The 26,388-nt window shown below is 45.0% G+C and overlaps 1 protein-coding gene across 4 annotated transcripts in view; it reads left to right on the plus strand.

Annotated features, from left to right (window-relative positions):
• LOC144147093 (caspase-2-like) overlaps nucleotides 1–25,188 on the plus strand; it is a 92,612-nt gene extending 67,424 nt beyond the window's left edge. For all 4 annotated transcript variants that reach the window (XM_077679142.1, XM_077679139.1, XM_077679140.1 and 1 more), the window contains 2 exons: nucleotides 4,291–4,513; nucleotides 23,164–25,188. In XM_077679142.1, the coding sequence (XP_077535268.1) occupies nucleotides 4,291–4,513; nucleotides 23,164–23,549 (609 nt within the window). In that variant the 3' untranslated portion in view covers nucleotides 23,550–25,188. The remainder of the gene's footprint in view (nucleotides 1–4,290; nucleotides 4,514–23,163) is intronic.
• The last annotated feature ends 1,200 nt before the right edge of the window (nucleotides 25,189–26,388 follow it).

Here is a 26,388-nt window from a genome sequence, read left to right on the forward strand (position 1 = left end):
AAATGTACAAGAAGGAAGAACAGCAAGAAACAAGTGGAAATAAACGTACTGCACGACTGGGCGCGCAGGTAATCCATCTCAATATACAACGCGGCTAAAAGCAAAAGCGAGGCACTTAGGAAGCGTGTTTCCTTCAGCCACCGCCCACCCACGCACAGCAATATTAAGAAAAAAGTAAACAAACAAGGAAGGGGTACTGAGCATCTTACTCCAAAGGAGCGGAAACAACCTGCCGCATAAGGCGGAAGCGTAGAATCGACAATTAGTCATCGGGACACTGGGGAACGCAAAATGGCAGAAGGCGACGTTGAAGTTAAAGAATGCAGGCGGGAGGATTAGCGAGGGGGCCGCGTCCTCAAAGGAAAATGCCGCCGCTTCCGGAGGAGACCAGATAATAGCCACAAATGGCTTATCCGCGGCCCGCGTTCCGGGCAAAAGGTGGACAATGACGACCCTTGCTTGAGCTGCAACTGTACAATGATCTAGAAAATTTCTCACGCTCACTTCTGTTAAAAGAGTACTATCATGATGTCCCCAGGGATGATAACACAGGACCGAGCCTTCCATCATTTAGCCATTGGACGCCACCACCACAACGTGACAAGTATATGGATACATACATCAAGGTGGTTCAAAAGGATGTCAAAGCGGAATATAGAAAGCGCACCTCCTACCGACCGAATCTCACAGGAAAAGAACAGAGGGCACTAGAAATCCTTAGCACCCGCTCTGACATCATTATAAAGCCCGCTGACAAGGGAGGGGCGAGTGTTGTCATGAACCAAACGAATTATAACACTGAAGCGCAAAGGCAATTAGGTGACACGTCTTTCTTCCAGCCCCTTGCGGCCGATCTGACATTAGAATACAAAGAACGAGTCCGCAGTACCATAATTGAACTTAGGGATGGAAAACTGCTAGACAAAAAAACTGCGCGAGCTCTTATTCTATTGCACTGCACGCCAGGACGTTTTTACCTCCTTCCCAAAATTCACAAATTCAACAATCCGGTCAGGCCCATAGTCTCTGGCCTAGGAACCGTGACCGAGAACATTTCTTGCTATGTCGACAACATTATAAGGGAAATTCCGCCCACATTCAATTCGTACATAAAGGATACTACTCATTTTATAAGTGAAATAAAAGACCTCACAATACCGGATGACTCCTTCCTTGTAACATTAGATGTGGCCTCTTTGTATACAAACATACCTCACGCCGGTGGAATAGAATCCGTCATAAGAGCCTACGAAAATTCACAAGAGGACAAACCTATTGACAGCAACACTTTGGCCAAACTGTTACCTTTAATACTTGAATAAAACAATTTTGAATTCAATAACCAGCACTATGTCCAAATAAGTGGCACATCTAGGAGACAAAAATAGGCCCAAATTATGCAAACATATTTATGGGAACCCTTGAGACACAGTTCTTGGAGAACTCCCCTTTAAAACCATTGTTTTACAGGCGGTACATCGACGACATTTTCTTGGTTTGGTCTCATGGTGAGGAAGCCCTGAAACAATTCATATGCGATTTCAACAGTGCTCACAGTGATATCTCAATCTCACATGAGTATTCAACTTCTACAATAAATTTTCTTGACGTGCAGATAACAACTAACGGACACAGACTGGATACTTCTGTGTACAGAAAACCCACCGACCGACACCAATACTTGAATTTTCACAGCAGCCATGTGAGACACTGCAAAACGGCCATTCCATACAGCTAAGCCCTACGCTTCCGCGGAATTTGCTCTAACCAAAATGACTTCGCTTCAAATTGTGATCAGCTCCGCATTGACCTCGCACGACAGAAATACCCACTACCACTCATTGAAGATTCAATCAGGAAGGCATCAGAACAGGAGCGTGCTAGCCTTATTAGTGGCAATAAAACCTCCACTTCGGGGTCACAAACCAATCTGATTCTGACATATTCGGCATCTGGCCCAAACGTCAATGAAATTTTAAGAAGACACCACAACACTTGCTCCAGAGTGAAAGAATGAAGCACATCATTCCAGACCCACCACGCGTGGTGTATCGCCGGGAAAGAAACATCAGAGACATTGTAACATCATCTCGATCAAGAGAAACTAGTTTCACAGGTTCCACACCATGTGGAAAACCCCGGTGCAAATTGTGTCTAATGATGACACCAACAGCAAGCGCTCAGAGCAGGGTATCTGACTTTTTCATGCAGATCAGGGGCAACTTTATATGTGACACTGCAAATATAGTTTACCTCCTAAAATGTGGTGATTGTGGTGCGCAATATATTAGACAGACTGAAAATTCTTTTACAACTCGCATCAATAATCACAGATCCGATGCAAAAACAAAACCTTATCTCCCCCTTTCAAAACATATCAACTCTTTGAAACACCCGTTCGACCAATTTAAGCCGAAGTGCTCCAATCAGGATTTAAAACCCATTTCGACAGGGAAGCCTGTGAATCTTATCTGATCCACAAATATAACACTCTCACAAGAGGTATCAATGAGTCTCAGGGAAGGCTGTCGTGCCTTCAAACCTAGACCTTGTAGCGGCACGTTTCGCACGTTTCCACTTCTCAACCGTTGGATGGTTCATCGTTGTCAGCAGGGGACTTTTCCGTATGCTTTAATGCTTCTCCTGCACGAACTCTAGCTGTGTCCCATCATTACACTTTCCAAGCACTATTCGGTCTAGTGTTGTGAATAACTTATTTTCTCCGTATGCTTCATTGCTCTTTTGCCCGAAATGTCACTTTGTAAGCTATTTTTGGTCACTGCTATGGTTCCCCATGTTCTACGATTTGTACACGTGTATTCTTTGTATTCTTTCGTTTGTCAGTTTGTTTAAAAGGAATGCTGTGTGCGAATTTATACTGCCATTGATGACTAGCTACGAAGTGTTTTTTTTCCCTAGATCACTGGAGATTTGTTCTGGTACGTGCGTCACATCTTTATCTTACTTTTTTCATGATGTGCAAACCCTTATTACTTGCAAAAATATCAAATGTAAGCTGACATTTTGTTGTATCTATCCATTTCATGTCATGAGCCGGGGGCTCGTTCAACTGTTTTTTTCTGTGTGCTGTTTCTTTGTTTATTTCCTGCCTTGTGTGTCATTTCTCAAAATCCTCGAACAACCTGCGCTCTTCTTGGGTGGCTCTGACACACACCTTTGTCGGCGTCGGCGCCCTCCGAAGGGTCGTCATTGTCCACCTTGTGCCCGGGACGCGGGCCGCGGATAAGCCATTTGTGGCTATTATCTGGTCTCCTCCGGAAGCGGCGGCATTTTCCTTTGAGGACGTGGCCCCCTCGCTAATCCTCCCGCCTGCATTCTTTAACTTCAACGTCGCCTTCTGCCATTTTGCGTTCCCCAGTGTCCCGATGACTAATTGTCTATTCTACGCTTCCGCCTTATGCGGCAGGTTGTTTCCGCTCCTTTGGAGTAAGATGCCCAGTACCCCTTCCTTGTTTGTTTACTTTTTTCTTAATATTGCTGTGCGTGGGTGGGCGGTGGCTGAAGGAAACACGCTTCCTAAGTGCCTCGCTTTTGCTTTTAGCCGCGTTGTATATTGAGATGGATTACCTGCGCGCCCAGTCGTGCAGTACGTTTATTTCTACTTGTTTCTTGCTGTTCTTCCTTCTTGTACATTTTTGAAATAATGTGTCCACGTGCTCACAGCGCTCCCTGCGAGCCTACATATACCCTGTATTCGACCTATGTACTTCACTTGAAAAAGGCTGGTTGCCAGCCGAAACGTCGTATTAAATATTGTTATGTTTTTCGTGGTGACTCTAATTTAATATATATATATATATCTATATATATATATATATATATATATATATATATATATATATATATATATATATATATATATATATATACATATACGGACATACCGGGTAGTTACATGAGCTGCACGTGCATAATTTATTCCGTTTTATTTTAAATAGCAAGTTTTAGTAAGAGATAGAAAGTTTTGGCTAATATCCGGGTCCAAACTTTACAATATCGCTCAGGTGATCTTTGTTACTAAAAGCAAATTCTCAAATAATTTGAAGAGCCATTCAACTTCCCTAACACTAGGGCCTAGCTTTAGACACCTAAGATGAGACCCTTGTGTTTTGGTAATGGCTAGTTCGAACAAGGTTTTTTTGTTCAAAAGATGAGCCAAAAACTCTGAAACTCAGCGCTTTTGCGTAGTTCTGCTGAACACTACTGAATATTCTTGATACACAATCAAACGTTAATGTAAATTCTTCTTGCTACCTGGCTACATTGCAGGACATGAAATCAGTGCTGTCCGACGCTGCAAAGGAAGACAAGCAGAAAAATGCCGAGTGCTTAGTGGTCATACTAATGTCGCATGGAGAAAATGACGGAATATACGGCACCGATGGAAAGTGGCTCAACCTAAAGCAAGAAGTCTACACTCAGTTCAACGATAGCAACTGCCCTTCTCTACAAGGAAAGCCGAAGTTATTTTTCGTACAGGCATGTCGTCGAAGTGGGTACCTGAATTTTTCTCATGTTATAAAATCTACAATCGAGCTACTTGGTACTTTTACATCACTAAATAGCGCTAGAAGACGAGGGTAATACATGTGGAGACAGCGCTGTCATGTGTGTCCTCACTCATCTATTGCCTTCGTCTTGAAGCGCTGTTTAAGGATGTAGCTTTTTGTCCTTGCGCTAGACGATTGCTGTTTTCTTCTGCGCCCAGAGTGGACCAAAAATGTATCCAAGCGACTAATAACATTGCCAGGTAAAAGTAATAGATCATGACGCCCAAGTAGATTACAGCGTACTGATAAATAACACACTGATGGATCCAAAAATAAAACTTCTTTTATCATGCAGTGTTATCGAGGGCTCATTTATGCAAACTTCCCCCTTTTTTGTAATATCATATACCTCACTGACATCCCTATTCATTTGATTCCCATGCACCGAAAGAATGGGGGTATAATAAAAGCGCGGAAGCCACCATTGTTCAGGAAAAGGCTTGTGGACGTCTGAATATGAATATTTTTCTTGTCTGGGTACCTAGAAACATTAAAAACGGTGTAGATGGTGCAGTAATAAAAGTGCCAAGGTGCGTAGGTAATTTTATAGTTTCTTTGAACAAAGGCGGTTTACACAGACAATTACTGTGGTGGTTCAAATCTCCATAAGTGTGGCTTTGGTCTGCAGTTCACACATGAAGTGCCAACTAATAATCACAGCAGCTTCTATATGTCAAGGTTAAATTAACTGACGCGCACGTGGACTGGACATATAGCCCAGTATCGCAAAAGTGGAGAGTAAATGTTAATTCCGGGCATTCAAGGTAGTAACAAATGGTAGTGTTTTATTGTACGTGTTATCAGTCCCCTCGAAGTGTTGTTTTCAACAGGTTTCAGATTGTTTTTTGGCTGATTTGACGCGGTTAAGAAAGGTAGACTTTCTGGAGTGTGTTTTTTGTATGACAGCGCAGAAGCGTGTGAGGCGGATTAAAGAATTGGCCTCCATAAGGCTTGGGGTGGCAAGCTGCATGAAAATGAAACTGCGCTGTTATTCTATATAAGCACAAGTTGTCGCATTGGTTCCGAAATGTAGCTGGCGGGTTTGGCGTAAACGTTATTTTTTAGCCTCTAACATAAAGAGTAAAATACGTGGTTAGATTGAAAACTGGCGCCATCTGATCTTGAAGATAAAAAGAAATGTTGCACTCTTAAGCACAGTTCTCCGTTTATCAATCGCAAAACGGGTAGTTTTATATCAAATTTCTTTCGATAGTGGACGCGTGGACATCGCACAAACAGGTTTTTTAATAAATATAAGATTGTTGGAACACCCAACCTCACTCAACCATAAGACATTCACATGTCACCAAGCATTGCTCTAAACATGGCAGCGTTCCGCTTTTTCATGACACCGCAATCCTTTCGGCGCTCGGCACTTGGACCCCTAATGACGTCATTGAGTCATATCATATTAGAAAAAGGGGGCAGGTGTGTATCAGCGAGCCGTCGATAACACTGCATGAAAAAGAATTTTGGTTTTTGGATCGGTCCGTGTTTTATTGATAAGGTTGTTATAATCTAGTTGTACGGCATGATGTAAGAGCACTCGTGTTCGATTAGAGTCAGGAGATAGATGGGTGCGAGCGCCTCGTGTGGCCCAAGTATTACAGTGTGGCCAAAGAGCGTGTCGAACCGTTTAGAGGCGCTGCGAGGTACCCCTTCATCGTAATGCAACGGATACAGTACTCCGCTTCTATGCGGAATACGTGGGTTTAAGTCTCTCTGAGTGGAGTGGAAAACGTTTTTTTTTATTATCGCATTGAGTTCTACTGTAGATGGTGGGTGGACATCCTAGTCCGGTAGTGCACGCTGTGCTGCGGCGGCCCGGAACGCGTCACAAGCAACTCCTGATCCGCGAGCTGGCCACTGCGCAGCAAGCTCTACCACTGCTCAATGATGTGTGGTTGTGGAGGTGGGGGTTGGCAGGGCACATCCAAACCAAATGAGTTGTATTTCGGGTGCCGGGGCAGTATGGGCAGTTGGGGGGTATACGGTTGGGTAAATTTAATGGAGGATGGCGTGGTTAAGGTATGTCTCGATCTGGGTCGTCGCCAAATGTGCGCGTCGGCCGCACCTAGGGATGGATGTGGGGACGGTAGAGCCTTGCGGGAAGATTTGTAGTGATTAAAGATGTCGGAGTAGTTCTGTAAGAGTGGGTACAGGACCGGAGGGCCGTTAAGTGGGTCGTCTTCTTCCACTTCTGGAAATGCCCGGTGGGTAAGGTCGCGTGCAGTGGCATGCGCCACCTCATTCCCAGTGAGGGACGTATGGGCTCGAATCCATGCAACGCGGGTCTCTGGCAGTTCTCGTCGTTGTTTGAGGATGGCAGCTGCAAGGCTGGTGATGTTCCCCGTTGTGAACCGTCGGCAGGCGGTTTGTGAGTCGGTGAGCACGGGAATGTTGGACGTCGGTGTGTGCACCACCGCTAATGTGATGGCCGCATCTTCAGCTGTACTTGTAGAGCATGTATGGAATGTTGCTGTTCCCAGTGTGCTACCATCCGCCCTGACTACCACAGCCGCATGTGCATGTCGGAAGCGGTAGCTCGCGGCATCCGTGTAGCATGCTTCGGGGTCTGTGGCATATCTCGCTGTAAGAAGCCGTGCGCGGTGTCGCCTGCGACTAGCATTGTAAGTCGGGTACATGTGCTCTGGAACTGGAAGCACCCGTATGACAGCTCGTTGTATCGCCGTCATGCGCTGCAGGGTATCGATTGTTGGTGGAAGGGGGTAGCCCAAAGTGTTTAGCACACATCGCCTTGTACCAGTTTCTCGAAGCCGTTGATGCTAACTGTTGGTGTGGGCTTCAATTAGTTAAGCCAGGGTGTCATGCAAGCCCAGTGGAGGAGGCGGTTAGTTGATGGGAAGAATGGTAGGCCAAGAGCTGTTTTGTAAGCTTTGCGAATAATTGTCAATTTTGTTGGTCTCTTTGGTCTTGAGAGCCACGTAGGGTGTCCCATAAGTGATTAAGCTGATCAACATGACCTGAAGAACTCCGCATGTGTCTGCTTCTTTAAGTTCATGACGGCAGGACCACACACGTTGAATAAGATAAGTCAGCTGGGCCTCAGTCTGTTGAAGCCTAGGAAGCATTGCTGCTCCGTTTCCATCATGGTGGTAGGGAATTCCCAGTATTCGGAGCGTTTGCCCTGTGGGAACGACAGTACCCTTTATGCTCACAATCGGATCTCCAGTTGGTGGAACCGGTCGCCTTTGTGCCCGCGGGCGCATGATGAGTAGGCAAGATTTTGAAGGTTGGCACGTCACGCCACACGTTTGTAGGTATGCCAATATGGTGTCGACAGCTCGCTGTAGCTGATCTTGTGATCCACAGTGTTAGGTCGTCTACTTACAGCGCGTGGTAGATATCCTCTATGGAATTGAGCTGGGCTGGCTACCCCGATAAAGCGATGTTAAAAGGGCCCATCTCCCCGCGAGGGGGACTCGAGTAAATGCGTCGCATAGAGGGTGGGTGTATTGCGTTAACGTTTAGTGTTTGGGGAGTTGGTGGTAGTGAATGCGTAGTATCAGCAGCTTCTTGACGTAGTTTGAATGAGTCAAGGATATAAGGCGCGTTCGTAGCCTTTCATTATGTGTCGGTTTTGTGGCGCAGTGGGAGAGCACCATGTACCTCGCGTTCCGCCCACAGGTAGTGAATGCGTTGTATCAGCAGCTTCTTGACGTATTTTGAATGAATCAAGGATATAAGGCGCGTTCGTAGCCTTCCATTCTGGGTCGGCTTTGTGGCGCAGTGGGTAGAGCACCATGTACCTTGCGTTCCGCCCGCAGGGTCGTGGGAACGAAACCAGGCGCCGGTAAGTATTATTTTTTATATAGTGTAGGGGGAGGGGGGCGGACCTGTTGTTGAGAGCGAGGAGGGTAGCGTGATGCGGGAGGGGAGGAGTGGGGGAGAGGGTGCACCTGGAACGGCTGTTGCGGCCGCCGAGGCACGCCAACGCCGGGTGACATCGTGAGTTAAAGAAATGCTCTGCATTTAAAAGCATAGGCAAAATCACCGACCCTTGGGGGGTACCTATCGCTGGCGTGCTGAACTTGCCAGAGACATCGGGTCCCAAGTGAAGGGTGGCGGTGCGATCTGTTAGAAAGGCACCCACATAACTATATGCTGCAGCTCTACAATTGAGGGTTTGCAACCGGTTGAGAATGGCTGCATGGGTGACATTATCAAACGCACCCTGTACATCCAGTGCTAAGACGGAGATGGGTTGAGTCTTACTCAGGTTGTTGATGATGAGCTCTTTTAGTGGTAAATGGGCATCTTGGGTCGACAAATGGTTTCTAAAAACGAAACATTGTATGGGGGGCATGTCTCTCTCCTCGAAGTAGTCGGTGAGCCGGCGCGTAACCAGGTGCTCGAACAACTTCCCGACGCACGATGTCAAAGAGATAGGGCACAGGTTATCGATGGCGATGGGCTTGTTAGGCTTGGGTAAAAGCGTTATTTCGCCATGTCGCCACTGCGCCGGTACAATGCCCTGAGCCCAGTGATGATTGTAGCACTCCTGTAGCGACTCCTGGAGTTCGTTCAGGTTCCGCAGGAGGCCCTCGCAAAACAGTTACACTTCATGCCTTTTTAAATGTGGAACAAAGATCAATTCATGCCTGCCACTTAAAATTAAAGTCGCGGTACACATTGATATGGAACAAAATTTAATTATGACGCCGTTTCTGTGAAACAATACCTGCCACTGCTCTCTATATCTGTCTGATTAAGCTTAGTCTCTATGCTCACCAAAACAGCCTGTGTAAAGTTCCGAAATTTTGGATATGTGACTGGAGAAAGTGCAAAAAAATTAGAAACATTCCATTTCTAACGGGGACAACTTGACTCGGCACAAAAAAAATCTCAATTCTCGATTCGCGCAAGCTTACCGAAAAATTACTTAATAGCGCGGAGTCACTTCTACAACGTACACTCTGATCAGAGCCGTGAACACCGGCACTTCTTTTTATCTAGAGTTACAATCACAAGCTTGTTTGTTGCCTTATCAGATGTCAGTCTGGCATTTGCAAGGCGGGTAAATGAACGCAGAACGAATAGAGGCTGAACGAATAGAGCAGTGCTTGTGCAGCCGTCAATTTCGTGATGAAGCACACCATCGTCACCGACTACAGATGGCGTAACCTTGGTTATTCGTCTAACAACTTTTCGTTCAATTATCTCTTAGTATTAATCTTTTTGGCCATAGAAACAGTAATTGGGAATTTTAATTGTTTGTTGTTGCTGCGAACATGTGTTATGTTCGTGTTATGTGTTATGTTGCGGCGAACATGTGCATATAGAACAAAATACTCCCTACCAGACGGCGAGCTGATGGCTGTATCGCGCTGAAGCACACTAAATGCAAACGTTACGGCGTAACAACACCTTTTAAGTGCAGAGCACTTTAGGCGCTCGCCTTGTCGTCCTTGCTCGCTCGCTCGACCCAAGAATATTCGCCCTGAGATCGACCACAGTCGGCCCCTGGCGGCGGCGGGACGAACCGCTCCTAGTGTGGATGGCGCTCTCGCGTCGTCTGCTCGCACACGTTGCGCACGGCGCGAGACTCGTGTTGCGCACGATACAACAATCAATATGTGTACCTGTTTGGGTGCAAGCAATGACATACCTACTTCTGCTTGCGCATTTTTTTTTTTGATACGCAATGATCAGTGGCCGTTGCGGGTTAATGCGCTGGTTTAATTCCACAAAACATCTTCGCCGCTGTGAAACGTGTTATAAACATTGCTTCGACGCACTGCACTTTTCTTATTGATGAGTGCAGTCGTCTGCCATTTTGGGAACGACAAAGGGTGCTTTTTGAAGGTTGCGTGGTGGTTATTTAAAGGATAAAATTTTAATACACGAAACGAGTAAGAAGCGCCAAGACCTGTGCATACCGGTGCATTTACCACACCCTTGTAAAATTGCGCTGTGTCCTCAAAAAAGAAGAAAAAGAAACAATGACACTGCACCCGAGCCGTGCGCTATTGCCAATACATTACCGGCAATTTATTTACACTTGGAAGCGCCTGTGTTATCTAATTCTTCCCGTACCTTTTAAAAATAAATACCATTTTTGGTATACCATAAATACCATACTATGTTGCTAAATTTATGTATTATTTAAAATACATTTCTGTGGATGCGCAAGAGTATTTCGTGGGGATTTCTCAGTAAAATTAAGCAGATGTGAGTTTGCGCCTGTCCTGTGAATTCCGCGTGTCATTTTCATTTATCCCATTTTCAAATCCCGACATGAATAAGCTTGTTCAGAAATGGGATTCGCTCAGCATAACCAATGTCCTAATATGGTCACGTCATTATCTCTTAAGGTGGACCTAAGTTTAAAGAAGGAGGAAAAATCGCGTAATATAATGCAAGTTGTTGTCCACAAATGTGGAAGGTGTGTGCCGTGACTCCTTGGATTTTTTTTGTATTTTTCCCACAATGCTCGCTTTCAATAGAATTCTGAAAAAGGAAAGCCACAATTCCTCGACAATCTCGGCCAAAAATAGGGTTAATTAGTCTTGAAAATGCCGGCGTCTACTGGTTGAAGTACTCATTTTTCCTCACTACGGAACACGACGCCTAGCCCACTTTCAATTTCAAGCAATACTGATAGCCAACGTTTCGCTTTTCGCGTTACACGCGTTCTCTGCTCGCTGCTCTTGGAACTTTGGCAGAACCCTCCTCCACCCCTCTGAAAAAGAACGAAATGCACTGAAAACTTTTATCCTTGCCTTTTTTAACCAATCCTCAAGAAATAAATGCCCGGACAAAAGCGAGATTCAGTTTGCATCACAAAGTATTTACCGGGAACCCGTTGCGCTCTTTCGTAAAGAGAAATAAAAACAGCGCGTTTTACACATCTACGAAAGGGCAACTTGCCATCTTTATAATTCGTAAGCGACATAACGCTAGAATGCAAATACATCCCGCTGTTCTAGGCACCTGTTATATTTTTAAAGGAACACAAATGCTCAACAGTGCACCCATAAAAGAAAATGTGAGCTCACTCTGAGGTCCCAGAAGCTTGGTTTACACGCTGTAACCTGCTTGTCACTTTGCAATCTAGCTAAACATGAGATGTTGATGCACGCGTTAGAAATGTAATTCAAAGCCTTAAATAATCGATCTGACACCGTTATTCATCAAACCTGCCTTCAGAGCTGGTAAAATTTCATATAACTAAAGCTGCACGCAAAAGACATGTTCCAACGGTTGCATTTATATCTCTGCGCTGGGTGGAATTCAGTAATTTTGTTTTGCACTTCGAACACAAAAAAATATTGTAAGCTCTTAGAAAAGATGTCGGGGCAGGGAAGTGCTGTTGTAAACTGGTGTTGTAAACTGAATTCCAGAGATTGAGGCTTCCTGATTTCTTTATATTTATCATTTTATTTCAGCCCAAGCCATAGTGTGGAAGGATCGAGCTTGCTACGAGCCATAGCGTACAAGTTCATTGTCATTACTGCGGCCGTTCTGAGGTTCCCCATGTGTCGCCGCTTTTTGGCGTAATAATGAAAGCTTATTGCCGCTTCCATGTTATACATTGAACGTTGAGGAACTGAACTACAGCACACCACTCTTTTCTGCGCCTTTGGTGCACACGTACGGCACGAGAAAGGCACGAAGCGCGCCCAAAGTGTGCATTCTCCCGGGACGCTCAGCGGAGCATCCACACTAGCAGCGCGGCGCTGTCGCCAGCTAAATGTCGATCTCGCGGTGAATAGAACACGAAGGCAGCGTCCAGGGGTAACGCTGTTGTTCGCGGCGTACCCGAAAGGCCTCGAAAGCTAAGCGGTTTATATAGACCTTATGCAAAAGTGCCGCCATCTACCGGAAGAAAAATGAAACAAGCACGCGACGCCATGTTAGGGGATGGCGGTCGCGCGATTGTTGGTACGGAGCGTGTGAGGGGCTTCCTGGGTTTGGCGATCCTTTTATATTCATATTTAAGCGCAATGAAATGAGCGACGAGGGATCTCTGGACCTTTCTCTGTTGCCCACATTTGCGAGGGACTTCGTAAATACGCATTATGCATCGAAAAAGCAGTCAGAGGGGAACCGGCAGGAAAGCTTTCGGAGGCTGTCGCGGTTTTGTTTTTTGTTTGTTTGTTTGTTTGTTTGTTTGTTTGTTTTGCTTTGAAAACGCAAACATTGAAGGTACATCCGTGTTGGTTCGCATCCTGCCGGTTTCTCAGGAGCTCATTCCTGAAGCGCTTCGAGCCGATGCAGGCTGCCCTGCGGTGCAAAACCAAAAAAAAAAAAAAACACTTAATAAAACAAATTGCATACCTGGCATTTTTTAACAGCGGAGCTGTTGTAGCTGGCCGTAATGAGTAGCGCGTAACGCGCGTGGCGTGTTGCGCTTTAAACATTGCCAATATATGACCAATAAACTGCCAATGAATAATTAAATTCCCAATAAAATGCCGAGCGCTGGTGAGCGCGTGCCTCGCGGCGACCGCCGAGAGTCCCCAGCGCACGCGAAGGCTTAAGCAAAAAAAAAAAAGGAAAAACCTGCTAAACCCTTAAAGAGAGAGAAATTGCAGAGCGCTCGTGAGCGCGTGCCTCACGGCAACCGCTGAGCGTCTCCTGCTCGCGCCCTCGACAACAAAACTGGGTGCACACTACCGCTTAGAAAATTCCGCTCGAAAAATTTGATCTTGGGAAAATAAGGGTCGAACAACAGGCGACGAGCGGTAAATGACCGATGAACGGGGTACTACGTACGTTATTTGCGGTACTCATGGCGCTACGTGAAGGTTGCAACTCTCGCGGATCCCTTATTTCCTGCAGCGTTTGGCAAACGAAAGAATGCGTAGTACTTCCATAAAAGCCCACCGAACGTGCAGAATAAAAAGAAAAAACGGGCGCGCAAAGCACGAACGACAGACTCAAAACTCATCCCACACGATAAAGTACGAGCTGGCCGCCCTAACTACGAGCAGGCAGGAATGCTCGGCGGCAAATACAGGGCTAATATAGCTCATTTTGGACCTTTTTAGTCCTGCACATATTATTCACCTCGTGACTATGCGTGCGATCTACCTATAATATTACTACGCGAAGGGAAGTCGACACCCGCAAGCGACTTCACGCAGGGCTCGAATCATGCTTCCGTTGAGAAATAAAAAAAAAGATATGCACGCGATTTCCTCGGTCGTCCTCGTATCATCTTTGTGAAGAGCAAGTTACACGGCAGTATTTAAGGATCTTGGACAACGATAAATTCCGACGTACGCGTCGTAGCCTAGGGCTCTCACGTATACTGCGGTATCCGGAGATCCGGGAATCCCCCACCATGGCGGAAGCGCACGCGGTTCCCGCCAAGGGGCGCCAGTTTTTGCATAGGGTCTATAGTCCTAAGCGTTCGAAACTCGTGAAACACTGGCGCTTGTACTACATCTTCCCGTTGTTTAGCGCGAAGAAAAGTATAGGTACATTTGACGGAAAATATACGTAATTGACCTGCAGCGCCCGCGTTCCTTTCGATAAGGACGCCCGTTGGGTTGGTTTTTACGATAGTAAACGCAAAATATGGCAGTGCAACGCCGGCACGTGCGGGGAGAAAAGGGCAGGGGTCGCACGAGCACTGCGAAGGCGGGAAATGTGAATTGCATTGGGTGGTAGCAGTAATCGGATAACGGCGGTACAGCCCATTATGGCGAATCACTGCTCTGCACTTTCAACAGCTTTCACAGTGAGTGGAACAGCTTTAGCTTTCTACTTAATTTAACCTCATCATTTAATTCAAGAATATTCCACATAGAGAGTTCGTTAAAGCATTGATGTACAATTACCAGATTTTTTGCTCATGTTTTAGTCGCAGCTTTTCTTGCATTAAATCTAACAGCAGAAGTGTCCGATATTGCTTAGATCTCTGGCAACTGAAGCACTTAACTTGTGGTTATAGAACTTTATCAGCACGCCCTCGTCTATGGCCGTACCTTTCGTTCATGCTGCATGTCTTCCCTAGAGTTTTGTTCACCTTAAAGCAATAACTCAGCAGTGGGAAGCTGCAGGAGGAATTCCTGCCGGTTCATGGCCGATGTGTCAGTATTCTTGCACCTACACCACTCACAGTAACGTCAGTGGTGTATAGATTCGTAATGCAGGCGATAAAATCAGAAATTCAAGCATGGATGGAACAAAATGAAATTCTTGGGGAACTGCAGAATGAATTTAGACAAGACAGGCGACTGGATGACAATCTGTTCGTGATAACGCAATGCATTGAAATTGCCAAAGCACAGAATAGACCACTATGGATTACAATCTTGGACATTAAAGGGGCATATGACAACGTAAACCGCGAACGGCTGTGGAGAATGCTGAAACTCCAGGGATTAGATGACGAGTTAGTACAGTTCCTTATAGAAATCTATAAAGACAATAGACTGCACCTTACTTGGGAAGGACAGAAATGCGCCCAGCAGGTCAACATCCATCGGGGACTGAAAGAGGGATGCCCTTTGAGCCCAATACTGTTCATGCTTTGCATGGCAGGGTTAGGAAAGAAACTGGAAGAAAGTCAAGTAGGGTTTAGCCTAACCCATATGCTGCAAGGCGAAGTGGTACAACAGCATATTCTGGGAATGTTATACGCAGACGACATTGTTCTTTTAGCTGATAACCAACCCGATATGCAGCGGCTAATAAATATTTGCGGCCAGGAAGCCACTAACCTCGGGTTAAATTTAAGTGCAGAAAAATCTGGAATAATGGTTTTCAATGACGCTACCACCGAAGTAGTGTCTATCCAGCAAGGCGAATTACCTAGAGTGAAGGAATATAAATATTTGGGGGTGTGGATAAACGAAGGGGATAACTACCTAAGTAATCACGAGGAGCAACTTAAGGTTAAGGGAAAGCGAAACGCAGCTATAATGAAGCATAGAGCTCTGTGGGGGTATAACAAATATGAAGTAGTAAGAGGAATGTGGAAAGGAGTAATGGCTCCGGGTCTCACGTTTGCGAATGCTGTACTCTGCTAAAAATCAGACGTTCTATCACGCCTTGAAGTAAGCCAGAGAACGGTAGGTTGTTTGGCCTTAGGCGCGCATGGAAAAACAACTAACGAAGCAGTTCAGGTAGATATGGGCTGGCCGTCGTTTGAAGTTAGATAAGCTCAGAGTAAAATACGCTTTGAGATGAGGTTGAGGGCAATGGATCAACGAAGGTGGGCAGCTAAGGTTTTTAGGTACCTATACTTCAAAAGCTTATTCCCAGCATGCTTACAAGAAGTATTCAGAACGTTGGATTGGGAACAGGTGGGAGTAAGGGTTAATGACGAATACCTCAGTAACCTCAGATTTGCTGATCACGTTGCCTTGCTGAGTAACTCGGGGGACGAATTGCAAAGCATGCTTTCCGCACTGGGAGAACAGAGTTGAACCGTGGGCCTGAAAATAATATGCAGAAAACTAAAGTAATGATCAATAACCTCGGGACACCAGAGCAGTTTGAGATAAGTCGCGAGGCAGTGGAAGTGGTAAGCAAATATATTTACTTTGGCCAAGTTGTGACCCCAGATCCCAACCATGAGGCAGAGATAATTAGAAGGATCAGAATGGGGTGGGGTGCATATGGCAGACATTCTCAGATAATGAATAGCAGCCTACCATTGTCGCTGAAGAAGAACGTGTATGACAGATGAATCTTACCGGCACTCACCTACGGGACAGAAACTTGGAGGCTCACTAAGAGGGTTCAAATTAAACTGAGAACGACTCAGCGGGCAATGTAGCGGAAAATGATAGGTGTAACAATAAGGGACAAGAAGAGAGCGGAGTGGGTCAGGGAGCAAACTGGTGTTAAAGACATATTAGTAGAAATTAAGAAGAAGAAATGGACGTGGGCAGGGCATGTAATGCGAAGGCAAGATAACCGCTGGTCATTAAGGGTAACAGAGTGGATCCCTAGAGAAGGCAAGCGTTGCAGGGGGCGGCAGAAAGTTAGATGTGCAGATGAGATCAAGAAGTTTGCGGGGATAAATTGGTCACAGTTGGCACAGGACCGATATAATTGGAGAATAATGGGAGAGGCCTTTGCCCTGCAGTGGGCGTAGATAGGCTGGTGATGATGATGATAATTACTTGAAAAGCGTGGACACGCAGTGGTTAAGAAAGACTAGAAGGCTAACGATGAAATACGAAAAGAACAGTGGGGAATCCAAAACAGCCAAAGTAACCAAAAAAGAGGCAATGCAGATTGAAACGAATAAATGGAGGGAAAAAATGAAAGCTAAAACGTCGTTAGAGATGTACACGGCTGAGAAGACGAAAATCAGAAAGGAAAATTTCTGCGATAATTCCCAGGGCAGTGCTTTGCTTTTTTAGGCTAGAGCAGGTTGCCTGCGAACTAAGAGTTTTGTGAGGAATTATTCACAAAATGATGAGGTATGTGTGGTCTGCGGAAAAGAAACAGAAACTATGCCCTAGGATTTAAGGGCATCAAAGAGGAAGTTAACTTCGAGGCGGTCGAGGGGACGAAAAGAAGATTAGAATGCTAATGGACGAAAAGCAGAGAGGGGAATATTGCCTCGGACAGTTACCACCTGTAACAGGGAAAAGAAAGTATTTCGGGCCTAATCAGCTTTAGTGCCTGCCCTAAGCAGCGCTAGTATTAAACCAAGAGTGTAAAACATAGTTATATTAGTCCTTTTTGGTAAGATGACATGTCATCACCCCGCTTCAAAGGGGAAACCCATAGGAATCATCATCATCAATCATCATCATCATGTTGGTTGTTTTAAATGGCCGCCCCTTTCCACTAACACTCGCACAACATAAACCAACCTAATTATTTAGTACGCAGCAACAAAACGACGCATTTTAGGCGCGGTTGTATTTCTAATGAGATATTATGTAAAAAAGAAATCAGACGGCCCGAGCCGGCAATTGATGCCTGGTCTTACGCATAGGAACCGACTACTGTATCCGTTGCGCCGCGGCAGAATGGTCAGCCGTAAACGGGTTGACCCCTTTTTTGCCTAACATTTTTGGGCCGTTTAAACGACTCTGTACTTCTAGTTCACTTTAGTTTGGTAGAAGTACTTATTTTTCTGTGGGGTTTTCAGTAAAATAGGTTGCGAGTACAGCGTCTTTCAGTTGTCTTCTTTCCATATTGTCTTCATCTATTACGCAGCGGGTTAAGATGCGTTACCAGTACCAACTCGCCTAAATTTCGAGCATATTATAAGTGATAAATATAGCAAATGCATTGAAGGGTGAAGGCGATGTTAGACCAGCAAGGTCGCCTGGTTTCCTCTTCCTTATAATAAAAAACTCTCAAGCAGAAATACACTGAATAAGAAATAACTAATTCAGATAATGCGCACAAAATTTTGGACAGATACATGAGCATTTAAATGAAGTTTGTTACGGCAAATCGCGTAAACCTGTGTTCGGCAGGAAGACTGCCGCAGCTAGGCCGCCCAGCATGCTATTGGCCTCACCAAAGACACAAAAATGCTCTCAGCTCCACTCTCGTCGTTAGGCATAGGCAGAGGTGCAGCGAGGGAATTTCGGCCATACGTGAATTCTGAGCATGGTCTGAACTTTGACCATGCAGAAGTATGCTGTGTTTTCACGTATATCACACGTAGATAAAAAGGGTGGAGAGTCTTGTTGAAGTATTAACAGAAAATGGCTTGTGTAAGTCATGCTCATACCGCTCAATTTAGCACGGCTTCATCAGGCTTGTTGTACCCGGATCACATTGCCGCATTTAGGGTCAGTTATATCGAAACGCACGTATTGATGCCTTGCGTCACCCCAGATACACCCATATACAGATACACCCCGCGCATCTTCCACGCAATCGAGGATGAGACGGCTCACGTACGACGGTAGTCTTTATTGGGCTACTTAAAACGGATATTCAAGAATAAACCCTTTCGAGAGCGCTAACTTGTCCGTCTCTTGTTCTAGGGTGCCGTCTCTGGTTCTCGTGTCGTCCGTCTCTCGTTCTAGAGTTTTTTTTTTGTGCTGATCTTAAACAATGCACTATAATCTTTGTTGGGCTAACTAAACGCGAAAATGTTACACTGTATGTATGTCTGTCTCTCGGCTGGTCGGTCTGCTGCTCAATTCATGCACCCGGGTAAAAGTTGAAAGAATTCGTGAAAGAGCCATTTATATAGGCAAAGGCATTATAAACTACTCTACCAAGTGGCAATATTCATACTTCTTAACACTGTTCATTAGGCAAAAAGAAAACATTGAGCACATTGGGGCACGACATCAATACAAAATGATATTTTCATGGTTACTTTGTATACAATGCATGGTTACTTCATTTTTGCGATACAAAAAAAACAATACACCCCGAAAAAATGTTTTGACCCTAAAACACAAAAAAGCGCTCGCGGCGCCCACTCAAGGCAGCGTTTCAACTTCTAAAGTAACAAAAGTTTACAGTAGATGGCGTGATCAGTGGAAAGCGGTAACTTTGAATGGACTTGAGCGAACCTCCACTCTTTTTATCGTGTAAGGAGCGAAACGGGAAGGAAAGAGCATGAAAAGAGGGTGGGAAGAAGAAGAGCAGAATGGCAGCGGAAGCATGAGACTATCTTCTTTCAAGGAAAATTTCTGCAAAGTGAGCGGATACGCCGCGCATTTTTTTATTCGTGTGTCTGTCTGCTCCTCGATTGACCTACTCACCTGAACTTTTAATGTTTTTTTAACAAGACATTTAATAGGCAAAACGTTTCCAAACACTAAATTTGAGGGTAATGTTCATACTTGTCAACGTCTTTGAACAAAAAGAATGTATTAGGACTACTTGATGCAAAGCATGTATACATAAGTGATGTTTGCAGCTTTTGTGAACAAAAAGAAATGGCAGTTAGATTTCTGTGACAAAAAATTCAAGCAAAGCCTTGAAAAAAGGTTTTAATCCGGAAATACAAAAATACAATATTCATGGCGCCCCTTGCCGTTGGCAGTCTAACAGTATGAAAGGTTTCAGTAGAGGGCACGCGAGCGCGGAAACGCAGCAAAATTTATTTCAGTTGCGGAAACATCCACTGTGTTTACCGTGGATGAAAAAAAACCTCAGAAAAGGCCGCAACGACGAGAAGGATTTAAGCGGCAGGGGCGGCAGAAGACTTCATTTGACGACATTGGCACCGAAGCGAGTAGCTACGTAGCTGATTTGCTTTTGTAATGAAATTTCCAGTGGTTGTAAATGGTGGAAGTAGTGTAAATAGATAACCGGCTCGATTATCAACCTCGACATTACCGGCGTATGGACAATCTGCAAAAAACCATGGTAATCCCATGCTGTACAGCTTTTTGTTACTTACATATGCAGAAAGTATATTGCCCAAGCCACGTCTTCTTTCAGTAGCGATGCCAAGACCTCGGTGCTAACCATGACTTAGTCAAGGAACCAATGCAAGCGGCTCTAATACCTACTCCAAAGTATCCCGCAGTCGAGCTACCTCAGTAACCATTTATGATGTCTGGTGGGTACGTGGGATGCACAAGGTAATGCGCACCGAAGAATTTGAGACCCCAATCGTCCTAGATGCGGCCAGGACTGATTCTTCAGTCAATGCATGCCTGAAAACTTTATACTTGCTAATAATGAGCTCCAAGCAAGGAACATTACAGCAGAAAGAGGTATCTGTGCATTATTGTTGACGGCAGGCAATGCGGCTGCGAACTTAGTTGGAGGAAACATTTAGGATAACTGAGGTAGGGGCTGAAGCCGGGTAATAGGGCGTCCGTGACTCCTCAGCCTTACCCACGGAAGTAGTAGCTAGTGGATGCGGGCACTGCCTCGTTACAACGCACAGTGGCATGCGACTTAGTTCTGGGGCGCCTCCAGGCTACTCCATGCTACTCCATTCTACTCCATGTCACAGTTTGCACTCTCGAGGTGGGGTTTGAAACAGGTAGATTGCTAGTAGTTTAGACTGCGCTGTCTCTAATCCGTCTAAATTTACCTTAAAAAGAGCGGTCAGGGCTGGAAGCTTGTAGCGGTGTAGGCCTTCACAAAGGGCGTAATGCTTGAATGACCGCTGACGCGGCGTTCAACTGCGCTGTAGGCAATAATGGCGATGACACGCTCAAATTATCTGACCTTTTTAAAACTATAAACCCAGAGTGTCCACGTCAGATAGCGGTCAAACCTGGCACGCAGGAACTCCTGATGGGTGACGTATGTTATTGGAGTGACTGCAGCCATAAGCTGTCACTTCTGGACATCATTTTTTTTTCTGAAGGCAACTGCGGCATACTAGGCGGGTGATTTCGCAGTGCGAGGTGTCACGAAATACTTTGAGGTTGAATAAATACTAAATCGGTCATGTAGCTATGTAGCGCCGCACTGCGCCATCGTTTCTCGCGACGTAACGCAGCTTCTAAGAAGTATTACCCTAATTATTCTGACAAGAGTACGTATGAAACGGCGTTACTCTTACAGCCTTCTAGCATTTGTTCTGCAAGTGGAAGGGCGGCCTAATAGCACCTAGCTAAGAAAATGAAAAACAAAACGTGTGTATGTACTGCTAATGGGTGTTTTGTAAGAATGACTGTGCCTCTTTATCACGGAAATTGAGCCTATGAAAGCCGGGTACAAGGAAGCGCTATTGATGACGGCCATTCTTGTGAGGCCAAATAAATACGGAGAGCGAAAGAGCTGCCTTCCAGAGGAAAAAAGGGAAGTGCGAATACAGGGCTTGTGTATTTTACTTTGCCAAATTTGCGGACCGGATTTCATGGGGCTTCGAACTATTCTTGAACCACTTTATAACGGCTATGAACTACAGCGTGCTTGCCTCCCTTATTTCTTTTACTGGGATTAACCGTTGAAAGACTGCCCATACATTACAAAAGTAAGATAGAAAATCGGAAAAAAGGCGTCCAAAACTAGTAGTTATTCCCAGGCGGACAGCAGGCTGCGTTCCACTTTACCCAACTTCGTACAGGCAGAGATAAGACATGCCTATGATGCATTATTCATTTTTTGAACAGACCAAACGCACAGTTTACTTCAAGGACGCAGATTAAAGGCAAGATCTGAGGAGGACTGTACCCGTGAATTTCAAGGGCTGGGGGTATAGGTTTAACACAAAGCTAAACACGATCATGTGGTTTCGCGCGTCTGAAGACAAGATTACGACATTATACCAAACAAAAACTGCAAAACCTGGGCAACGGAAAGCACCGCCATCAATGTCCACAAACAAGTTTCAAACATGACATGAAGCAAGCATTTCAAGCACAGAACACAAAAAGTCTTACCAGCGTACGCGCATTCTTGCATTTACACTGTAACGATTTCGACAACTTTCTTTTTTTTTCTGTACAAGATAAGGCCACCAAAAACCTCCAAGTAACGGCATAAAGATACTAAGCGATAGGCAGTATCTATTGGTGTCGTGGAAACCTAATGATCTGAACACATCACCTGTGTGCTTCACGGAGAGCTCCCACATCTGTAAGCAGGTCTGGGCAACACCGGTGGCTTTTTAAATGCAGATCATTTCAGTAACTCACGATGTCACCCGCGTTGACGTCCGTAGTCGTAGTCCGCACCCCTCCCCCTACACTATATAAAAAAAAATACTATCCGGCGCCTGGTTTCGATCCCTCGACCCTGCGGGCGGAACGAAATGTACATGGTGCTCTACCCACTGCGCCACAAAGCCGACACAGAATGGGAGGCTACGAACGCGCTTTATATCCTTGACTCATTCAAACTACGTCAAGAAGCTGCTGATACAACGCATTCACTACCACCAACTCCCCGAACACTAAACGTTAACGCAATACACCCACCCTCTATGCGACGCATTTACTCGAGTCCCCCTCGCGGGGAGATGGGCCCAATTTTTTTGTGCTAATGTTAGGTCACGAACATGATTCGCTTTCTGTAATATACACCTCTCAGCTGTAATTTTTTTATTACTTAGGTATTGACACCAACGTGCTAGCTGCGGCCTTTGTGTACCTGTACCGAAATCAGTTTTGTCGCACTTGTAAAATACCGTATGAGTTCAGTTCTGAAGTTGGACGTTTGTTCGGAAAATGTGGCGGTATTTTTCTTGCGTTACTGTTTTGTATCTTCCGTGGTTGTTTCCTCTATCTCGCATGGTAATGGTTGATAATGCTATCGTTTTTCGGACAGGGCACAAAAAGAGTGAAGAGTGCCTTGTGTCTTGTCTAAAATAAACAATATCGTGCTCTGGTGAACACTACTAAAGGCGCGAGTGGAGCCGACTGTCCAAGTGGCGCCAACTGTAACAAGTAGCGCCAACTGTAAGCCACTGCATAGAGTAATTTTTATACTGTCAAGCACACCAGTACTACTGGGATATGCTCAAAGGTTTGGATACTAATACACCCATTCCTTTCAAAAATGCAGTTTTCGCTTTTGCATAAAGAGTCACGACAGCGCCTGCCTTATTTCGCGTTATTTATTAAAGCGATTTAGGCTTCTTGGAGGATTTTAAGTAAATTTATTGCCCTAGGTGTTGGGTGTTTTTTGCGGATTATCCACAAAAGAGGTTATAATTGTGAATGATATTATCTGATTGCTTCTTATTTACCACTTTTTTTACTTTTTAATGCAGGGGAGGATGTCTGCTGCACTGATGGCATGAGTGGCGCACCTGATTCTTCACATAAACGGAAAGACTGGCCCACCTTAGACCAGGAGAGACAAAGCGTGGATTGCATTGCAGATGTGTCGGAAATGCACATTGCGGAGGCTACAAGACCCGAACTTGTTGCACACAGGGACACAGCTTTTGGGTCGTGGTTTCTTTCTGCAGTGTACAAAGTTTTCACCTGCCATGCCTGGGAGCTGCCTTTAGAAAGACTTATGGAGCGGGTGCGAGAAGAAGTGCAGGAAAACACTTCCGACAGCAACCTAAAGCAATTTCCATTGTTCACCAAACTGCGTGTAACTAAAGCACTGTACTTCAACCCTGGCCTACGCAAAACTGCACTCCTTTAGGGGCTTACTTTCCTCTATAACGTCGATAATGATCTCTGGGCTAGTAGTACCTAGATGTGTCAGATTGTGCGTAGGGGGCGTTTACACTGACACAGCTGGAGACCATCAGGCCTGGAGGACTCGTTGGCTCAGTACAAGGCAGTCCACAATAGTTAGGAATGGAGAATTGACGACGGAATGCAATGAGAGACATACTGGCAATGTAGTTGCCTTGAAATGGGCCAACATGTGCTGTTCGAAAGTCCAGGTTTTATATCAGAACACCAGAGTGGTTTGCTCGACTTCCCAAGGTACCCTTACAGCTGTTTTAAGGCGCCCGTGCTCTTGTGACAATAGCTTCGTTATGACGATGGTGTACTTTACAATGCAGTATTTTTTACCATGAAAACAATACGAACATACTGCGCACATGCTCCGTGCCGAATATCCTGTACTCGTTTTTTCGGAAAATGGCACAATAATGTTTTCTCTTCGGCTTTGTAAGTTTCTTAATAACTTGCATAGACAATCTTAACCGTGGTGAGGTACAATAATGTAACATAAGTAAATAGGCCAGTATACGTTGGGCACGCATTCCTTCAAAAGGTATTAGACACGGCCAAGATTTCAAACACCGTGTGATCGTGGTGCATCACTTGGCGTTTTCTACAATTCGATAATTTTTGTCAGCCAGTTTTTTCGAACATGTGCATAATCCAATATTTACATCTGCGTAGCATACCAGCACCGCTGTCTTCTGGATGTTTTCCAGGAAATGGGGACTTGTACCGGTAGGCCCTTATGCCAAAGGGCATACAATCGCAGTTGACAAACGTTTTGCCGACTGTGTGCAAGAAAAAATTAAGAAACACTCATGTTGTGTTGTATCTTTTTTTATGACCTCACATTGCAACTTCTTCTACTGCCTTTCCTTGGCGCTATTTGCGGCAACAAGCGAGGGTATGCTTTCACTGCTAAGTGTGTGTGGGATAAAATTTTGGCAAAGTTGTCCAATTGTCTTACAAATCAATGGAAGTAAATTTTGCAAAAAATTGCGTGTATTGTAACTCGAAGGACACACGTAATGTGGTAATATATCGCTCTGCAGAGGCTTTCGATTGTTGGTGTCATTCATTTAAAAACTGTTTTTAAGAAGGCTCAATTAACCCAGTTTGCTTCGTTCACGTTTTTGACAGGAGTAGAAATTTTCTGTGTTCGTGCTCTTCCGAACTTTGTACTAGGTGAGATTCATTTTTATTTATTCAAGACTGCAGGCTTTACAACGCTCAAGCAGGAGTGAGAAGACAAGAATAGGTAGAAGTTTACACACGTAACTTTCCGTACAAAAAGTGCAGAGCAACACAAAAGAAAACGAAAAAGCGAAGAAACACCAGGATAAACATCTTAAAATATTACCATCACGGCAAAAAAGACGTGATAGATGGGAAAAATCAGACAATTCGCCGGAAAAACAATGCACCAAGCAGCAACCTCAGTTCGGTACAGCGGCACTTCGGTACAGATAGACCACGAAGTTTTCTACTATGGAAAGTTCAGTTACGGGAACAAATTCCATTCTTCAATGGTGCGAGGAAACAATGAAAACTTCAAAGTATTAGTCCTGACGAAAAAAGGGGTTAAATAAAGGTCATGGGTTTGACGTGTTTTCTCTTTTTGAAAGGCGCCTAGAAACCCAGTACGGTCTTATCCAAGCCTATTTGTGAACAATTGAAAATGGAACTTAAAGCGAAAAAATGTCTGTCCTAACTCTAGAGTTCGGATTATATTACTGATCAGAATGTTTATAACAGGCTCGCGGCGAGTGTATTTTGAACAAATACAACGTACAGCCCGTCTTTGGGTTTTCACTATACTATTGATGTTAGATTTCCTGTATGGATCGCAAATAATACAAGCACATTCTAGTTCTTGTGGTATAAAAGTTGTAGAGGCCAGTTATTAGATGCAAGGCATCTCTTACACTCGGCCTGTCCCGCGTTGACCGGCGTAGTCCGCACTCCTCATTACGCATGCGCAAACTCTCCTCTGTTCTTCTATCCGACAGCTGTGCGTTATGCGCTCTCTCCGGCTCATTATCAAAACAACAGCTGGCGCGCTTTGCCTAAGTTCGCGATGTGCTCCGGCGCGCTTGTGCGCGCATGTGTGCGCATGCGCAACTTTCTTCCGCTGTCTTCTCTCCTTAGAGCGCGCATATAAAGCGGTCAGCGCTCGGCGCCCGTTCAGTTAAGCGTGCCCTTTCGCTTGACGCAGTTGTTCGACTCCACTTGACTTTGCTCGTGCTTCGCTTGACGACGACGACTCCGTTAAATCTTCCGATGAAGACAGTCTTTTCGTACTTGGAACTCTACGTGTGATTGAGCATCATTTAGGGTTCACTACACTTCAACCACATTTGGATAACCAACATAACGGAAACGTGCATTGAACCCCGTGAGATGCATTGCATCACCCCAGGGTTCCCCTCATGGGAAGGTGGCGGTTTTTTTTACATAAAAGGGAGCATCTTTAAAAGAGCCATGAAGAGAAAACAAAAGTTTGTTTTATTCGAAAGATTAGGTGTTTCATAGTACCCCAAGCGCTTTCCCGGAAGCAAATGATGCTTTATTCACTGAGAAATAAGGCAATTTAAGCCAAAATTTGAAATCTCCCGCTAAAATTGAACATTCCGTGACGTGTACAATGGCGTCATAGAGCCGGTCCATGAAACAGACACTTAGTATGTCAACTCCATATAGCACCCACACGCGGGAGTCGATCGAGACGGCGACCATTTTAAAAATACTAGTAAAACCTAGTGCACCCGCAGCCCTAGTCATGGAATCGCCTGATCCGGAGAACA

Source organism: Haemaphysalis longicornis, unplaced genomic scaffold (assembly GCF_048455015.1).
Source record: "Haemaphysalis longicornis isolate Haplotype H1 unplaced genomic scaffold, Haemaphysalis longicornis Haplotype H1 scaffold_7, whole genome shotgun sequence".
Taxonomy (NCBI): domain Eukaryota; kingdom Metazoa; phylum Arthropoda; class Arachnida; order Ixodida; family Ixodidae; genus Haemaphysalis; species Haemaphysalis longicornis.